This window comes from Cololabis saira, chromosome 1, assembly GCF_033807715.1.
Source record: "Cololabis saira isolate AMF1-May2022 chromosome 1, fColSai1.1, whole genome shotgun sequence".
In the NCBI taxonomy this organism is placed as follows: Eukaryota; Metazoa; Chordata; class Actinopteri; order Beloniformes; family Belonidae; genus Cololabis; species Cololabis saira.
Window position 1 is genome coordinate 47929685 of NC_084587.1, and position 19466 is coordinate 47949150.

At 42.9% G+C, this 19466-nt stretch overlaps 1 protein-coding gene across 3 annotated transcripts in view; it reads right to left on the bottom strand.

Moving 5' to 3' along the window:
• Positions 1–867: 867 nt before the first annotated feature.
• vwa11 (von Willebrand factor A domain containing 11) overlaps positions 868–19466 on the bottom strand; it is a 41364-nt gene continuing 22765 nt past the window's right edge. For all 3 annotated transcript variants that reach the window (XM_061724840.1, XM_061724831.1, XM_061724822.1), the window contains exons 2-19: positions 15667–15806; positions 13912–14101; positions 13096–13232; positions 12871–13015; positions 12613–12706; positions 12191–12319; positions 9779–9965; positions 9493–9662; positions 9170–9282; positions 8952–9068; positions 8693–8863; positions 8477–8609; positions 8243–8395; positions 7881–7973; positions 4650–4921; positions 4292–4425; positions 3485–3644; positions 868–1542 (exon numbers count right to left, since the gene is read on the bottom strand). In XM_061724840.1, the coding sequence (XP_061580824.1) occupies positions 1162–1542; positions 3485–3644; positions 4292–4425; positions 4650–4921; positions 7881–7973; positions 8243–8395; positions 8477–8609; positions 8693–8863; positions 8952–9068; positions 9170–9282; positions 9493–9662; positions 9779–9965; positions 12191–12319; positions 12613–12706; positions 12871–13015; positions 13096–13232; positions 13912–14101; positions 15667–15707 (2820 nt within the window). In that variant the 5' untranslated portion in view covers positions 15708–15806 and the 3' untranslated portion in view covers positions 868–1161. The remainder of the gene's footprint in view (positions 1543–3484; positions 3645–4291; positions 4426–4649; positions 4922–7880; positions 7974–8242; positions 8396–8476; positions 8610–8692; positions 8864–8951; positions 9069–9169; positions 9283–9492; positions 9663–9778; positions 9966–12190; positions 12320–12612; positions 12707–12870; positions 13016–13095; positions 13233–13911; positions 14102–15666; positions 15807–19466) is intronic.

Here is a 19466-nt window from a genome sequence, read left to right on the forward strand (position 1 = left end):
GATAAAAGTGACTGTCGTTAAGAGAATTGTGCAGACCTCAATGACAAGCTGATGACGATGATTAATAAGAATCAGGTGTGTTAAAGCAGAGAAAACTCTAAAACATGCAGGACACCGGCCCTCCAGGACCAGGATTGGTGACCCCTGCTCTACAACTAACTGTACCTGTTCAGTCTTCCTCTAGCTCACAGGTGTCAAACTGAATCCCAGAAGGGCCGGTGTCCTGCACATTTTAGATGCGGCAACCCGGCGGCGTGCGTCCACTTGCGCCCTATGCCGCCGCGCAAACTCGGCGGCTTGCGCCCTGTTGCGGGCCGCCGACCTCGGCGTCAGACCCTGCGCCCTTGCGCGGAGGCAGCACATACACGATGAATGGGAAAGCCGGCGACGGCAGCACCTGTCTACAACTATAAATCCTGGTGAAGCTGTAAGGGGGTACTTAGTACCCCCTTACGGGGTACCGACGTGATTTTCATGCTATTTACTTACATTTCTGTTAAATAAATGACCACAATGTGAAAAACAGTGCATGTTGTTGCAGGGTGTTTTCGGATGATTTTTTAAATGATTTCTACTCACAAAAGCGGAGTATTAAAAAGCTACTAACTTTCCATACGACTGTATTCTGATGGGCCAACTTTTTATAATATATAATTGTAACCTGAGATCTCAAAAACACTGAAAATGTATCATATTCTCATAGTAAATGTATTTAAATGGAAAAAACCCTCCTTCCACGTCCTCAGAGAGTGATCTTTATTTCGCAGATGTAAGTCACTTTGGATAAAAGCGTCTTCTAAATGACAGTAGTAGTAGTAGTAGTAGTAGTAGTATTTCTGCTCTAATGAATGATTCAGACGGCAACACTTTTAAATAGACAAACATTATTCTTTTATTTTAATGGCTGAAAATTGTTCCCTTCTTCCAAAGATAATCAGAACTATAAACAATAGAAACCATGACAAAAAGCTACTTATTTATACAAAATGTATCAATGTTCAATAGTTAAACATCTTCCACATCATCTGTTGCTTGCAGATTGTACTTAAGCAGGTGCATAAAGCGTCATCGTTTTTTACGTTTATGTAGATGTGCATTGTTTTAGAAAAACTCAACATTTAGAGAGAAAACAGATGATTGACTGAACGAATGGAAACCCTTTCAAGGCCTTACAGCAAACACAGATACCAACAGGCAAAGCCACAGCTGCATCGACAGGCTAAGAGCTGGAGGCACACCTGAGTGAACAATTGAACGATAGCACTTTCCCACATTGCCGGCTTTATCCACGGCTACGAGCTCAACAATCTGCGAGCAGCAGGAGGCGTTGTACTGCGCTTGGATGAAGGTAGCACTCAGCGCCGTGTGTGAGATGTTTCCGCTTCCTTGACTCAGGGAGATGCTCTCGATCCCCGTGCCATTCCCGTCTGTCAGGTTGGCCGTGAGCGCCCACCGGAAAGGCCCACACTGGGACACGTCTTGAGGACAGTCATCGGCCAGCACAGTCACCACCTCACACAGCGGTGGATAAAAATCTGTAATCTGGACACGGAACAGAAAGATGGGAGGTGAGTGCAAAGCCTGTTCACTTAGTTTGAGAGGTGCTTTCAAATGTTTCCTGTTTCTGAGAGGAGTTTGGTGAGTAAAAGAAGAACTGAGCTGATCAGGCAGTCCACAGTCAGTGACATCGCTTAATAAAGCTGCTTTATTCATTCAGCGCTGAGTAAGCACCAACAGAAATATATATATTTAGACAGTGTTGTTCCTGTGCAGAGCCGGCCCAAGGCATAAGCGAACTAAGCGGCTGCTCAGGGCCCCGTGACCACTAGGGGGCCCCCAAGAGTAAAAAAAAAAAAAAAAAGTTTTTTTATGTGTGAGTGATGATTCATACATTATCAAAGGTATTTTATTGTAAAAAAAACACAATAATGAATATTATTACGTAAACAATATTATGTTAACAGACTAAAGTAGACTACTGCTGCCTGCTGGCATATTGACTACTGCCTCTCGGCTCTATTTGTTTGATTTTATTTGTTTATTCTATTTAATAATGTCTGTTTATGTACATTTGAATTTATTCTTATATGGAGAACATATTGACAAGGTACTGTTTATCTAAGTTGAGTGACTTGAATTATAGTTCTAGTTTTTGTAGTACTTTGTTGTTGCATATTGCAGTTGCGGTTTATTTAAAACCAAAAATAAAGTAGATAACGTTTTTACAGTAAATGGTTTATAAATGATATATTTGATTATTGTGTTTCTTTTAGGCCTACACTGTAGATGACACTCAGTATCACACTTAGTACTATATCACTTTAAATATTCAGTGTAAATCAAGCCCAGGCTGCTCTTGTAGCTGGATTTGCTCCATTTCAGATTAAAAACCATAGATGGGTAAAAACATGCCAGGCTGACAGTAGGATGATGGAAACAACACGGCTGCAACTGTGCAGCTCTTTGACCTTTTATCTGTTGCTGACTTTGTAAATATTAATTGAAAGATTTTTCTGCAGGTTTGTTAATCTGTTGTAGCTCCCATGGTATCTAGTTTTACAAGTGTATTTGTAATGACAGGGAAGAACATAAAATAAGTTTATAGTGGGTGTGAATGATCAATGATCAGCATTATTGGCAGTAATAGAGGGCCCCAAAATCAGATTTTGCTTAGGGCCCCATGGAGGCTTGGGCCGGCCCTGTTCCCGTGGGACACACAGCAGTGCTGGTGTCAGTTTCCCCGTCACTGCTGGCTTTCATGTTACTATGATTGCAGGAGGTCTGCGCCAGCTTGGTTTCAGTGGGAAAGAAAGACAGTGAAGCTCCTCCCCCAAATCCAGTGTATATATATATATATATATATATATATATATATATATATATATATATATATATATATATATACACCCTGCTGCGGTGTGTAAACAGCACAGAGGCAAAGCAGCGTAGGCATTTTGTTGCATTTTGTCCATTTTGAAATGAGTGTTGTGTGAACTGGTAATGCAGAAAAGCATAACGTGAGTCACAGATTGCAAACTGACGTGCAGAAAATGAATCTGGACTGGCCGTCATATATATATATATATATATATATACACCCTAATAAGAGTGTGAAACCATGTTCAAGTGGCTCCAGTGTTGTAGAGATGATAAATCTCCTACTTCTTGTTTGGGTCAACATGGTATTTATAATCAATTTCACCCCTTTATAAAATTTACTCCGCTGTACCGCTCTACTCAATGACATTTTGATTAACATTTGATTTTGAACTGATTCTGCTTTAGCTTGACCCTTCATCAGTTTCCCGAGACTGTTGGTCACAATGACATGTTATCACTCTGAAAGGAGTGTCAGTGTTTCGATGAATAACATCATGTCATAAATTGCAGTCCTGTTATGTTTATTATTATTATATTATGGTAATCCCTTTTAATTTTCTTTGGTGTTTTGTTTGACAAAATGTCTGAGGAAACGTTTGGTTACCTTGGTGACAACAGACAATCTCAGGACGACGTAATTGGAGTTGGCTCCATCGGATGACTTGGTTTCAATCGTCAGAGTGACATCGGTTCCTGACTTTGTGCTAGCAGGTGGTTTAATCTTCAAAGTTGCATTGGCAGGTTTTCCGGTTGTCAAAGTGAGTCTATCAGAAGAGAAGAAAATGCACTTTTAAGGTCACGTTTACAGGATTCATGGAATTTAAACAAGAAGTAGAAGAGTGTTCATAATCTGTAACCAGGGCTGTCTTCAATAAAGGTTTAACAAACCCTGAGTTAACTCTGAACTCGAAATTAGCTAATCCTGTATCAACTAAACCAGAGCTGTCGGATACAGAACTGGTTATGAATTAGTTTATTTAATCCTGTGTTAGTGAACTAACCCTGTGAAGATATTGTCTATGGAGAATCAAAACCACAATAATAATGATGAATAAAAGGGCAATAAGGTAATAAGTCCCACTGTAATAATGAAAACAGCAACCTAATAAAATGACTGACTCCTGTTAACCAGGGTCTCATGTAATTTTCTGTCTGGGAATCTTGGGTTCCGTTTCTTTCTTTCCAGCCAATTTTCACATCTGATTGCAGGTTGAACAAATGAGCTTAAGAACAACAGGTGGAAAGATGATTTCACCATCAAATTGCAGCTGTACTTTCAAATAAAAAGAGAAAGAAACAGACTTAGCTAAGCAGCTGCCACATAGAAAGGATATTTTATTATCCCCGAATCCAATCATGTCATTGTTTAAAACAGATGACGGAGGGATTCCTCGAAGATGGTTGCTCTCACTTCTTTGGGTATTCCATGTGGAAGTTTTTGTCATTTCTGGCGTCAATGGTGTATGTGCCTCCAGCACCCTGGGTCATCACGTTGAAAGGAAGAGCCAAGGCTTCTCCTGGTTCTACACTGCTGCCCACTGTAGCCTGAAGAGGAGAAGGAAAGGATGAAAAAGATCAATATATATAAATCCCGTGATTTATCGGAAGTCAGTCAAACAAATGTTGCTGAAGAGGAAGTGAAGTTTATGTAATAATTGCTCGGGGATCATGTTCTGGGTCTCTGGAAAGCACCTAGAGACCACTTGTGTTGTTATAGAGGCTATATAAATAAAATTGAATTGAATTAAAAATTGAGTGAGGGGCCAGACCTGAATATTCACTTTGGAGACAGACATCTGGGTGGTTGACTGCCGCTGAAATTCACTGTTTGACACTTTGTCAGTTCCTTTCAGAACGACAACAAACTCCCCCTCAGGGACCGTAGAAACAGTCACCAGGATGTCTCCGTTCCCCATGTCAGTCAGCGTGCTGTGGGTTATGGCCTCAGGACCAGACACAAGAGCCAAGCCAACACCTTCAACAGTCATCGAGGATGCACCTTTTCTACCAATGGCTGAGAGCTTCAATGTGGCTGGCTGACCTGGTTTTCCAGACAAAAGAGACAAATGCAAACGTTAGGGAGGAAAAAGGAAATTAAGTTGATAAATGTAATTAAAATGTTGGGATGCTGTTTAAAATTCAAACCAAAAGAGTATACATTAAACCGCAAATATTCACAATAGAAGAGAAAACATAAGGAAAATCAAAAGTGAGACATTTTTCATTTCATGAAAAATATCAGTGGGTTACAAGTTTGAGGGCAGCAACATGTCTCAAAGAAATTGGGCCATCGATAACAGAGGCTAGAAAGTAAACGATACTAAAAAGACACACCACAAATAACATATTGCAAATAAATAGATCAACTGGCAACAGGTGGGACCAGGCCCCACCAGATGTCGCTATGAAGCTATATGCTGCCTTGAAGTAAGTGTAACAGAATCTGTTCTTATTGCATACTATGTAATTATATGAAGACTGAGTAAATTCTGTTTAATATATTTGTGTATATAAATTGTCCAACGTATTTGTCAGAATGTTGGCAGGCTTAGTAAGTGTATTCCTCTCAAAGTACTTAAAAGTGGGGCTGGCCCACTGGTGCTTGTTTAAGTAATAAACTGCTGAAATCACAATGTGCATGTCCAGCATCGTCTCAGTACATCGCTGTGGGGCACAATTACGGTGGCCCCATGCTGAGACCATAAAATTAAAACATTGGAATGAGGGGTGGTGAGTTGGCTCTGGTGGTGGGGTAAGATGCCAGTTAGACCTGGTAGGCCCAAACGTATTGTGACGGTCTGCTTGGATTGTCTGGCAGAGTCTCCTGTCAACTCCCATCTCTGGCAGAGCTTCAACCATGTCCCTGGGGAGGCAGGGGACATTAAGTCTGAGTAGACCATGTTCCATGCCTCCATTGTCAAGGCAGCTGACCAGCACTGTGGCTGGAATGTACATGCCTATCATGGCAGTTATCCCCGACACCAGTGGTTAGGGATGTTGTCAAGCTGGTTTTTTTTGAGTTAGTCCCATAGGGCTTTTTTGGCCGGTGGGACAACAGAGGTAGCAGATTAGTATCGGCAGGCCAATCAGAACGCAGGGTCGGCAGTTGGTGAAGCAAAAACCTGGGTGTGGGAGGAGTCTGGAGAGGCCATTTCTATACGCCTTCCTATAAGGAAGCAGAGCCTTTAAGATTGGAGGTGGGCTCTCCTATCTCTGGGGCTGAGGTCACAGAGGTGGTTGAGAAGCTACTGGCAGCAGGGGTGGATGAGATCCTCCCTGAGTTCCTTAAGGCTCTGGATGTCGTTAGGCTGTCTTGGTTGACAAACCTGAGAAGCATCACATGGACATTGTGGACAGTGCCTCTGGATTGGCATACTGGGTGGTGGTCTCCTTCTTTAAGAAGGGGGACAGAAGGGTGTGCTCCAATTATAGAGGGATCATACTCCTCACCCTCCCTTGTGGACCATCTCGACAACCCCAGTGGGGTCCTGGAGGGGGCATGGGAGTTTGCCCAACCACTCCACATGTGCTTTGTCGACTTGGAGAAGGCATTTGACCGTGTCCCTCAGGGACTCCTCTGGAGAATGCTCCTGCAGTATGGGGTGCCGGCTTCCCTTACACAAGCTATCCAGTCCCTCTACATCTGGTGTCAGAGCTTTGTCCGCATTGTCGGCTGTAGGTCAAACTGCTTTCCCGTGCAGGTTGGACTCAGCCAACAATACCTTTTGTCACAGATTCTGTTCATAACTGTCATGGACAGAATTTCTAGGTGCAGCCGAGGAGCGGAGGGGGTCTGGTTTGGTGGCCACAGAATTGGGTCTCTGCTTTTTGCAGATAACATGGTTCTGTTGGCTTCATCAGGCCAAGACCTTCAGCTCTCGCTGGAGCAGTTTAAAGCCAAATGTGAATTGGCTGGGATAACAATCTCTTCGGGTTGGGGATCAGATTCTGTCCGAAGTGGAGGAGATCAAGTATCTTGGGGTCTTGTTCATGAGTGTGGGAAGAATTGGTGCAGAAGAATGATTGGCAGATATGCCTCCTGAACGCCTCCCTGGTGAGGTCTTCTGGGCATGTCTCACTGGGAGCAGACACTGGGGAACCAGGACATGTTGGAGGGACTATGTCGCTCAGCTGGCTTGGGATCCCCCAAGATGAGCTAGGTGAGTTCTCAGCCCGTCCTCAGATAAGTGGACCGAGATGGATGGATGAATGGATGGACCCTTTCATGCAAAATACTTTGTTTATATCTGAATTTCACCTGAATAAAAAGATCAGGCTTTTAAGAGGCTTTTAAAAGTAATCATGGGCAAAGGTTCACCAATCTGCAAAACTCTAGAAAAATATATGAATACATTCATTGTAATATTCTTCAGCATAGAGTTGTGAAGACTTGAAATATCTCATTATCTAAAATATTTAATACCATCATCAAAAAATTCCTGGATTCTAGAAAAATGTCTGTACATTTGGGACAAGGCCAAAAATCAATGTTGGATGTCCATGATTTTCACTGGAGAAGAAAAATAACCAGACATAACCCTATTAAGAAAATGACTGGAAGGAATCAGGAACACTCTCAGAGACCTCTGTCTAAAGCCTGAATTAGGCTTCTGTGTTAAACTAACGCAGAGCATACGCCGTTGCCATGACGCTGTCGTGAACCCTTCGGACTTCTCTGTCACTCCATTTCTCCGCGGTGCAGTACCCCCCGAGAGCGCTAGTTGATACTTTGTTTAGCTTCCGGCTTTTCCGGTCACAGTGAACCAAAGATATAAGGACAACTATTGTGCAAAAAACCAAAACAAAAAAAAATCACACACACAAATAAAAGAGTGCTGAAAGTTCACTACTGCGTAGTTAAATTTTTTAGGAGGTGCACGTCAGGCAGAGAGCCTCCCGCGTAGCCGCGTACCCTATGGCATAGGTTTAACGCAGAACCATAATTCAGCCTTAAGAACTGTTTGCAGTGCCATACACAAGTAAATTTGTTAGAACTACACCTGCTTGTGGACGTCCACTGAGTACAGCGTATCCTGGATGAGGTCCCCCGAAGCTCTCCACAAAGTCATAAATGAAAGTGATTGTGCTCTGGCCTGGAAACACAAGGACATATCGTTACTAGAGATACTCAACTAGAACATTTTTAACGACCCAGCTGACAGAGATAAACGGTTTCCACAAACATGAATATGGATCATTTCAGTGTCTCGAGCATTGAGTTTATACCTGCAGAATAAGAAGCCTTATCAACCAGCTGGTGCAGCGCAATCAGAAAGATATTTATCAATTTATTAATTAATTAATTCATTGATATCCATTAATTAATGATTTATCCATAATTGTTAAATATCCAGAACTTGACCTGTGACTTTGAGCGTGTACGGCTGGGGGGATTTGATGTTGATCTTCCACCTTCCTAACTGCCTGTCAGGGTTCAGGCGAATTCTCCTCAGGTTGCCCACCGTCTGAATGGTCCCCAGTTTCCCGTTGGCCTGGTTTTGAGTCTGGCTCACACCTGGAATGTTTATCGCACATCATTAGTCGTGATAACATCTTATCCCCTCTCCTCTGCACCACATCTGAAGCTTTGAGATACCTCCAGGGTTTGTCAGCGTGAAAGTGATGGATGATCCTGTGATGTAGATTGTGATGTTTTTCAGCGATTCATCCAACACGAACGGGAATGTCTCTTCCCGTGCTGCATTCCTTGCCCGCTGAAGAACTGTAACCTGTGGGAAAGACATGCAAAGCTGATTATTTAGTCCTCAGTTCTTGGATTTGGACCGGTCACTTAAGGTTCTGAGAAACTTACCAGGGCGGAAGTCGAACTGTCGAGGATAACATCTGTGGCCTGAGGCAGCTGCGACTTTGATACCTCGATGGCCTGACCTCCAGATGCCAAAGCCAAGTCCTTGTAATCTACAAAGGAAGCAGCTTTGAGAGAACGACGCCTCCTCCTGGTCGGAGTCATGAAGAATGAAACCTGTGGAGTTGTGATGACATGAAGATGATCCATATGAATTGATTTAGACTCAGCCAACATGTGTCACTAGGTGGCATCCATTACTTACTGTTGACTTGGTGGTCCTGATGAGAGCAACTATGCTGTCCTTGAGGTGAATATCTTTGGCTATCGCATCAGTGAAAACATAGATGTGGGACGAGGAAGGGGACCCAGTGAGAGCCAACTGGAGAAATAAACATTGACAGTGTTGAAACAGTCCATCAGTTCAGGTTCATTACATGACTGTTAAAAGTTTTCTGGCTATAATACTGATATGAGTTATACCTGAAGTCCTGAGAGGCACATTTCTGGGACATCACCACCACCATCTGCTTTGAGCTTAGAGATTTCCCTTTTCATCTTTTCAGGATCTGTTGTCCTGACCATAGGTCCAAAGGCTACATGTAATGAAAAAAACTATTCAGCAACAAGTCCAACCTGGAGTTCAAACTAATATTTGTTTACATTATTATACAATATCACATTACGCTAAATTTACCTTACATTACGTCATTTTAAGTAACAATTAGAGCAACTCTACCATAAAGCATCGACCTGACACTGCAAATGGTTTCCAAACGAGATTAATGAGGAGGAATTGGTCATGCCTGGGTCGTTGAAGGGCACCAGGATGTACTCTGAGGGCTCGTCCTGAGTTCCTTTTTTGCTGTCAATGATATCATAAACGACCGATTGGGCTTCTTTAATGTCATCTGACATGCTGCCGGTGGTGTCGATGACAAAGCACACAACGGATGAGCGGGCGATCCCCATCATTCTGTGAGTGTTGGGGAGGGGGCACACAAAAGACCAAAATAAGAATCTGTTCATAGTTCTCCTAAACACAACAACTTTCCTCTGAAGCAATGCTTTTATGTGTTGCTGCTGTTGTACCTCAGGAAGTTATTGTTCCCTGCACTCAAACGGATGTCCTCCAGCAGCTGGAGGCTGGCGTCTCCAGCTGCTGTCACAGCTGCATTGTGGAGGAGCACGTTGTCAGAGCGACGCTGGTCTTTGCTGATGCCTCCCCGTGGAATCGCTGTGCTCGTCAGATCGCCTGCACCTCCATGGCTACACTTACCTGGCACAGGGCGGGAGGAAGAAGACAAACTGGGTCAAATGTTACTTTATGGGTCCTCTACCTGCCTTCGCCTGTTCTTTTATGGGTAGAATACATTATAGGAGTCATTTAATTATGTCTAGTTGTGTTGGGAAATTAACAACTGATAATACTTAACTTGTATGTTGCATAACTGAATTGATGGCGTTAACTGTTTATTTATTTATTGGGTTTACTCTTACTTAAAGGTATTGTGACATGAAAAACACATTTTTCTTGATTTTTTGTGTTTTGTTGGGTGTCTTGACATCAATTACACCCAAAAAACAATGAACTTTTAACATTCAGTGTATTGTGTGCTTTCTGGGATTTTCCGCATAACTGTGCAAAAACGGCGCACCTGGTTTGGTGGCGGGCCGTGACGTCAGGGCCCGCTAAATCACCGCCCCCTCCACCCAGCTCCCTGCCTCCTCTCCTCTCCAGTGCACCATAAAGGCTGATTTATGGTACCGCGTTACACCGACGCAGAGCCTACGGCGTAGGGTTACGCGGCGACGCGCTCGGCTGTTTAGAGCCTCTTTTGTTCTAATCACCGGAGGAAAACTGCTAAGAAGACCCGCGGCCACTGACTGGACTTAAGACAAGGGGACAGTGCTGCTTGCATGCCTTTATTTTTATGATTGTTTGCTGTGGTTCTCCCTGCCGCTTTTCCATGCTTCGCCTGTCGCTTAACTCCCCGACGCCGCTGTGAGCGTATGGCTGGGCTGCAGGAGGTTTGGAGGAGGAGCGGCGCAATGATTGACAGGAAAGGGAGAAAAGGAAGCATTTTTCCCGGCGCAAAAAAACACTGTAATAAAAAGCCAGGAAAAGATTACTAGAGTGAAGTTTTTCTTGTTACACTCTTTTAGACACATTTGAGGGATGTTGGCCAAGACTTTTAATAGTGTTAAAAGCATGTTAAAAATGATGTCACAATACCTTTAAGGACAATGCTTACATGGAGACAGGAAAGTGAATGAAAAAAGCTGAAAAATGTCCTCCCTGAAAACATAATTTTACTGCATATAAAAGCGTAAACATGTATCAGTCTCATGCTTCCTGTTTTTACCATGATTAACCAGATATCTATTCTATAACGTCCCAGTTGTTTGAATCATTCACTAATGATAGTGACATAAGTACAGCATGATTATCAGCTCTATCTCTTATCATTCTGCACATTAAGCTGTTTTGTCAAACAATAATGACTTACACTTTACAAACAAGCTGCTGAAGTCACTATGAGGGCAGGTACACTGACTTTCAGCGTGGTGAACAACAAAGCCACTCTCTGTAGAAATACCACTTCGGGGGAATTTTCACATCAGGGGAATTTATATGAAGCAATACATTTATTTCTAATATGAAGTGTAGCTATTTGATTGGCAGTTGGCTCAGTAGCCATTCTCACCATCATCATGCTGCGAAGGGAAGCAAAGCAATCTGCAGTTTGTGCTAATCCAGTGTCAGCTAAATGCAGCTGTATGTTTTTTATACTGGCCACGGAAACAACGTCTGAAACAGGATATTCTGCTGTTAACATCCATCAGCAGCTCTGCAGCTATTTCAGGATCAGCTGAAGGAGCTGGGACTGATGGGTTGGGATTGATATACCGGGGGTGTGTTACAGTTGGCTTCCTAGGAGCCACGATGACACAGAGTACACGGGAAAAGAGGCTGCAAAACAGTTCTTCAGAAACCTCTGAATCCCATGACTGATGCTTCGTTCACCATGAGTATTCAGAGAAAGAATCAGGTCACCACTGTTCAGCAATAGCAGCTGGTGGGAGTGAAAAAGTCAACACAGACAGAGGACAAGACCGTTGGTAAAAAGACAACACATTAAAGAGAACCATCCAGGGATGGAATGGACGAGGTCCTGTCCAAAAATTGGACAGAACAAAACTGGCCCACCATTGCTTTTTCTAATGAACACCCCCCTTCCTGGAAAAACGATTGTTTTTCAGAAGAAAAGATTACCTCCACCATGCATGATGTCCACAGTGAAATGCCCCGAGAGGCTGGGTTTCTTTTCTTCTCTATTCAATAAAAGTGTATACTACAGAAATGGGTGAAAAGATTGACTGTGTTTGCAGACTCCAGGTGAATTTGCTGTGACCTTTAACCTCCTTTGCTGCCTTGTGATCCTCGTTACTGCACAAATGTGGAGGTTTAATGATATCCTGTGAAAATATGAGATCCATTACCTTTGGGCTTTGCTGAAGAGTAGAGTCCCATGTAGCCCGATGTGAGTGTTTTATCCTTCAGGATCTCGGGGAGCATCTGATTTGGACATGATGCACTGGGGCAGTCAGTGCAGGTGGCGGTGTCCACGTCTGTACAAGCACAACGCAAAGAGGAGGCAGGAATTCATATGAAGTTGTTTTTTTTTTCCACTATTGAAATATGTATTTAGTGTTTGTCAAATGTTGGATAAGTATCAAAATGAACTATGGGACTTTGAACGGTGGCTGGACTGCTGTATCGGGGACAATCTGCTCTTTGGTCAGCTTTTATGCTCCAAGGTACAGAACGTATATATTGTCAATATTGTCTTTGTTACGACATTTGACGCTGTCACCAGAATATGTCGACCTCATTGGTGGAAAGCAATATAAGGCACACTCACCTGCAAGGTTTTCCAGCGGAAGGTGTGGGCGTATGAGGTTGATATACGGCTCCGTGTAGCCCAGCTCCACCCAGTTACTGTGGCTGTAGAAGTCCTGATAATGCACCCAAACACAAGTGTTGTGTAAGATCATAATTATCTGCACTCGTTTCGGGCGTGTCAAATCAATGGGTCCTACACTTTCTTTTTCTTTTTCTTTTTGCATCTCAATGCTTTTCTTTGTGGACTATAAAAATGCTTTTTTTCCAGGTTCCTCACCTGCAGCGTATGGAGGACTCTACCCAGCGTTTCCCTGGCAGCCTGGAAGTTCTCCTGACGGATGCTGGCTTTAATGGCCGCGATGCCCTCCGTGATGAGGCCGCGCCCCTCGTAAAATGCTTCAGAGTTGAAATGATGTGGAGCGCTGAAAGATATTTTGAGCACAGATCCAATCTGGTGCTGCAACAGATTTGCTGAATTCTGATTATCTCTCTCTGACTTTACCTGTTGACAAAGTCACGGTCTACCAGCCCGTTCTGGGCGTAGATCTGTTGCAGAGCTGAGTGGAACTTGGCACCAGACACTTCTCCTGTAGCTCTGGGGCCAAGACAGGCCTGGACCAGTTCCTCAGGAGAAGAACCCTGGAGTTTGAAGACGAGAAGGCAAGACATGATGAGTAAGGGATGTGCAGGGTGTAAACAATGCAAAGTACGCACACAGAATATCTCTTCCAGAAGCACACCACATTTTGACAAGATCTTAGAAAATACTTTGCCAATGACGCCCATTGCTGCTGTTCTTCTAAGACTCATTTAGGTCTCAAGTGGGTTTCTTATAATTAAAACTCAATTTTGTAGGAAATAGAATGAAATGTAGAAATCACAAAACAAGCATTTATTTAATATGATTGTGTGATTAACTGATCTTATTAGACCTGGCTGGTCTTGAGACGTATTTTCACGCAATGCCTTTCAAAAAAAGCACCATCAGCAGTGATCTTAGAGAAACAGTTGTTGCAGTTCAGTAATGTGGGAGGAGTCACAAGGCCGTTTACAAACTATTTGTGGTCCATCATTCTACAATGAAAAAGATCTTTTAGGAACTTTTAGGACATTTGTGTATCTTCACACGAGCGGACGACCCAGCAGGTTTCAACCCAAGGTCAGGCGAGCATTGACCAGGGTAGTAGCAAATAATAAACTCCACGAAGAGAGTTTGAATGAGCAAGACTCCATGTTTAGTGATATTCAAAACATATTCCTGTTTCAGTATGTTATGTGACTTTATTGGTGTGCTTTTCTCATGTTATCTTCCACCTACCGTGGGGTTGAACTCATGACCGGCTTCTTCAGCCACCGCCCGACATGTCTCCTTCACTTTTTGCAGCAGAGCAGATCCAGTTATGGTGACATGGGAAGCTCCGCCTCCTCCGATTGGAGCAAAAGCCAGGGTGGGGGTCGAGAGCGCCAGGGTCAGCAGGGCCACGCCCACCAATGACGGCATGATGGTTCTGCAGAGATAAAGATGATAACTCCAACTCAACTTAACTGTATTCCTACTATACAGAGCAATTAGTTATCCAGCAAAACATCAAAACAAGAAACTGACAACATAAAAGAAAGGACATCATCTTATGTGTAAGAAGATTATAAGCTATCAGAACAAGGACAATTAGCTCAGTTTGTTTTAACTAGTTAGTTTAAACTGAGTCTCCTCTTAAGCATGTTTGGGTTTATTGATGGAGGGAAATCAAAATGATCCTTCAGAGTAATAACAATTAAAAACAACCCAAAAAAGATTTAATAACAGAGATTTTATTCTCCGCATCGAGAGGAACCAGGCGAGGTGGTTCGGGCATCTGCTGCGGATGAACTGGACTGATGTGGTCCACCTTCGTAGTTCTGGTGAGAACTCAGGCAGCAACATTCTGGATCAGCTGTATCTGTCTGATTTACTTTTTAGGCAGACACTTTAGTACGTTTACATGCACTAACAGAAAGTCGAATTGTTGCCTTAATCCAACCGATCAAATCGAAGTTTTAAAAGCCATGTATAGACCTTAGCCGGTAGTCAAACCTAACTGAAGCTCTTGAGATCAAGCTTTTAGTGCCAGATGATGCGTCCTAATTCGAGGTATTCCAGCATGTAATACGCAACCCACGCTTAGCCGAGCTAGTGACTGCCCCGGGACTGCCCTTTCTGGAAGTGACGACACTGCAGCAGGAGAAGATGAAGACAGAACAACAGAACTAACCTGAAGAACGCCAACACAAAAGTGCGTGTGGCGCCACCAAGCATCGCTGAGTCGAACGCACCTCACTCAATAATCGATTGTCTTCTCCGCATGTAAACTTGGATTTCTCTGAAACTCCAGCTTAATCCTTAGCTAGATTGTTGCCAATAGCTTGATTTAGATGTGTGACTGTTGCTGTAATCAATTGGACTGAAGATAGTTGCAGGGAGTCCATGACTGCACCCAGATTTCAGGCCTTATCAGTGGATTGTAGCTGTGATAGCTACGTGATAGTGATAGCTCAACGGATGAAAATTATGGCTCATCCACTCATTGATTTGTTCTCTGCATCTACTCAGCGCCTGTATGGGCTCGTTGTCACCTGGTGACTAAAGGTAAAGATACATTTAAAAAGTAAAGTTCAGCTACTACCAATGACTGATTGAAACCTACTGTGGACAGTGGGAACTGGTTCCAAAGATCAGGATTTCTTTTCTTGTTCTTTTTCATGGGTCTTTTTCAGGTAAAATATTTGTTAAAGCTAAAATATGTTGGAAAAAAAAGTGAGAGAGATAAAATTCCACAAGCAAAAGTCCATGAGTAAATATCGCCGTGGCGGGTCCGAGTTTATCTTCTAGTGCATGACCCTTTTGTGCTTTATCTTGTTCTTGTTCTCTCTATCTCGTTTTCTGTCTCTCTGCACTTTCAACAAAGTTTCCAAACATAAATTAATTAGAAAGTGTGCTGTACACTCGTCAAACAAAGCTTTTATTAATGTTTTCCATTAAGAGTAGAAGTATGGGAGTTAAATAAGAATTGAAATGAATAAACTTTAGTCATACCTGGTTGATTTCCAGCTGAGGGGACAACAATCTTCACGCATCCTGGGCTGCTCCGTTACGGCTCCACTCCTTTTTTTATACAGCACACTGTCCACGGTGGAGGGTGGGGGCCGGGGGCCGGGCCACACACCTACTGTCAGCTGTAATAAAGTTCCACATAACACGTTTTTATTGCTAAAAACCGGGTGTGACCACCGTAGATAATATTTCACCCTGGTGCAATAATGAAATACAAAAAAACACAGATTAGGACTAACGACATTTCCTTCAAGGATGATTGATTCTCCTGTGAGTAACCCTCTTCACTTCTAGGGTGGCTGCCAGTCTTATCAGGAATGGCATTCCCTCAAAAGTTCACCACAAGTTTAAAGTTTTCAGTGTTCAGAGAAGTGAAAACAGAAATCCCTGTGAGGGTCACAGGCCTCACCCAGCAGGCTGCATGTTCAGGTTCATGACAAAACCACCGGAAGAAAACTGGACAAGTAGGATTTGTTTGCGGGGGGGGGGGGTTGTTCAGAAGAAACCTCTTCTCTCTGCAGAGAACATGGCATAACAGCTTTGGTTTGAGGGATTGCATTTGAACGGTCCACGAGATCGTGGGAACTTTTAAAAGATGTGACAAAAGTGGAGACGTGTGGTCATAATGCAGAGGAAATGAGTGAAGTTGGCGTTTATAAGCCCTCGAGTTGGTGGTGGTGGTGGTGGGGGGGGTACACTTTAGACTACCGGCTGATCTTAAAATGAGGAAACTACAACCTCAGACGGGCAGCAATTCATGACATCCCATGCAAGATCCTTTTTAAATTATGCTTTATGGTTTGTTTTTTGTTAAGTAAAAACTTATGCCCAGCCTTCAAATTCACACCAAGATCAGGCGATTCTAAGGGAAGTGGTAAAAAGCAAACAAAACCTACAAACTTCAGTCTCCCCTTCCTTTCTAAGTTCACTACAGTACAACAATGAGAAGACTAAGCCAGCAGCACTTGTTTAGGGGGGGTTATGTTTATTAAGTTAGACTTCTGGACAGACATCCTTTCTGAGAAGATGAGACCTCAGTGGAGGCGTTTGGTCGCGTTTTCTTCAACATCAACCCAGACACTGGAAGGACGTATTTGGCGCCTGGTACCAACAGTGTTGTAGCAGTCCAGTCACACCATAACGTCACTGCTATGCTGTGCACAAACCTCAATAAACTTATACAATGTCAATAAGTAGCACACAAGAGATAAAGTCATAACGACTGTCCCAGGTGTTGATACGAGCTAATGAATCATGTCTTTCTTTCTGTCTCAGCATTATATTTATAAAAGATACATGAAAACTAAAGTGATTTTTTAAACTGACTTATTCTTTATTCTGTTTCTTGAATTTAAGTTGTCATGGCAAATGTCCAGCACTTTTCCAGGTTTCGCTCTCAAAGCTGTTGGTTGACTTTCAAAGTTCACTCGAGTCAGTAAAAGATGTTTATTTGTGGTATTTATCAGTGACCGGCTTCGTCACCCACGATGCACGACCGAGAGGCATCGCAGGTCCTTCCTCCCCGCTGCCATCAGACTATATAACCACGCCTGCTCTCAGTAGCCAACAGACAATAATATGACAATAATATGTGCAATAACTTAAGATGTGCAATATCTACCTCACAGCACTCCACCTGCTTTTCTGCACTGTTAAACTTTATAAACTGTATATACTGTTCATATCCTGTGTTCACATTTTATATTTTATACGTATCTTTTGTATTTTTTATATATTTTTTATTTCTGACTTTTCAGTCTTTTTACCCCTCCCCTATATGTGTGTACTGCTGACAACCAATAAGTTTCCCCACTGAGGGAGAAAACAAAGGATATCTTATCTTATCTTATCTATCTTATCTTATCAAAAATAAAAACCAAAAAGCCCAAAAAGACTTTAACATCTACCGTTGCTTCCAGACACAAAACCCATTTATGTAACGCTTCACCCGGACAGCTGCAGGACTTCTGAGTAGCTTTAAAAACAGACGCCTGACATTCACACTCATTTGAATGGGATATTGAATTGAATCATGTTGTTGCAGCGTAATTTACATAGGAAAATAACACGTGACATAAGAAATTCTAATTTAACATAAATACGATTTCAAAAACTGTTGGGTGCAGTCATATGCAGCATCAGGAGGTAACAGGCAGATACAGTAGCATGGATGAAAAACCAGCAGCTCAACATCTGGGATGCATGTATGCTAAATCTCTGTAACTGGTCACCAGAGCCCCCCGTCCGAGGTTTAAAGTCTTTTGGAGGCCTGTATCACCCAAAATCCATGTGGAGAGGTTCTGGAGTCAGGGATGTGCTTGTGCAGCCACGGACCCCACTGTTTCCAACAATCTCACACATATCATGACGATCAGGAAACAGGATACATATTTTTTTCCTCTCTAGATGATTGAACTTTCCTCTTTTTATTACTCAGCTTTTATCATTCAAGTTAAAACCTCATTTAGCTGCTCCCATGTCCTCCTGTCCTCGTGGCGACCCATCATAATAATCGTTAGATAGTGCCAGGAAAAGTGCCTCAACAGCAAAAATCTATGAAGCGGGACAGAAAAAAATACTCTAAAATCGTAGTTTGAAAAGAAATACAGAAACAATGTAACCACACCTACTGCTGCCGTTTTAAAAGGCACCATTCTTCCTGTCACATATCTCTTCATTCCTAATTCTGCATCCAAGCTTCCTGCAGAGCTGTGAGGAGTTGGGATCAGGAGCCGGTCAGGAACTCCTGACTGATACTGAAAATCAAATTGAAAATATGCCCAACTCTCTGGCCAACCCATCTGGGGATCTGCGGAGGCTGAAGAACCCCGTCCTTGGATGATCATCAGTGAAACCCCCTGTGAGAGTCAGCAGCTTTTCCTGACTGAACCCCTCCCACGGTCCACGGTCCCAGAGTTGGCAGCTTTTTTTTTTTTTTTTTTCTTCCTTATACTCCTCATTCATAGCCAGAAATATCCCCTCACTTCATGGGAATTCTCTCTTGGGAAATCCCTCCCATTCACAGAACGTACTGGTTTTATTGCACCGAGGCGGGGACGGGCTTCATGTGATGACTCACACAGGAGCGTCTTACGCGTTACATCTACATGTTTCCTCGAGCATTTCCACAGCTTTATAGCAGATGATTGCATCGTCACTCATCTGCAGAGATAGTTGATCCTCAGCAGGGCCGGCCCAAGCCTCCATGGGGCCCTAAACAAATCTGATTTTGGAGCCCTCTATTACTGCCAATAATACTGATTATTGATCATTCACACCCACTATAAACTTATTTCATGTTCTTCCCTGTCATTACAAAATACACTTGTAAAACTAGATGTAAGAACTTTTTGTTGTAGTTAGATTGTAATCCACAGACAACAGATTAACAAACTTGCAGAAAAATCTTTTAATTAATATTTTGCAAAGTCAGTAACTGCCCCTACTGGCCACACAGAGAAGCAGCAGATAAAAGGTCAGAGAGCTGCACAGTTCCAGCAGTGTTGTTTCCATCAGCCTACTGTCAGCCTGGCATGTTTTTACCATCTATGGTTTTTAATCTGAAATGGGAGCAAATTCAGCTACAAGAGCGGCCTGGGGTTGATTTACACTTAAAGGAGCTTGAGGCAGGATTGAGGCAGGATTTATGAAAAAAATTTGTGTATGTAAGTTTTCTAGTAATAATGTCAGATGAAGCGTTCCAAACCAAAACGAATGAGCCCTCTAGTGTATCTCTCCTGCTGCAATTCGGTCCCGAATTTCCCGCGCTGGGCTGCGGATGT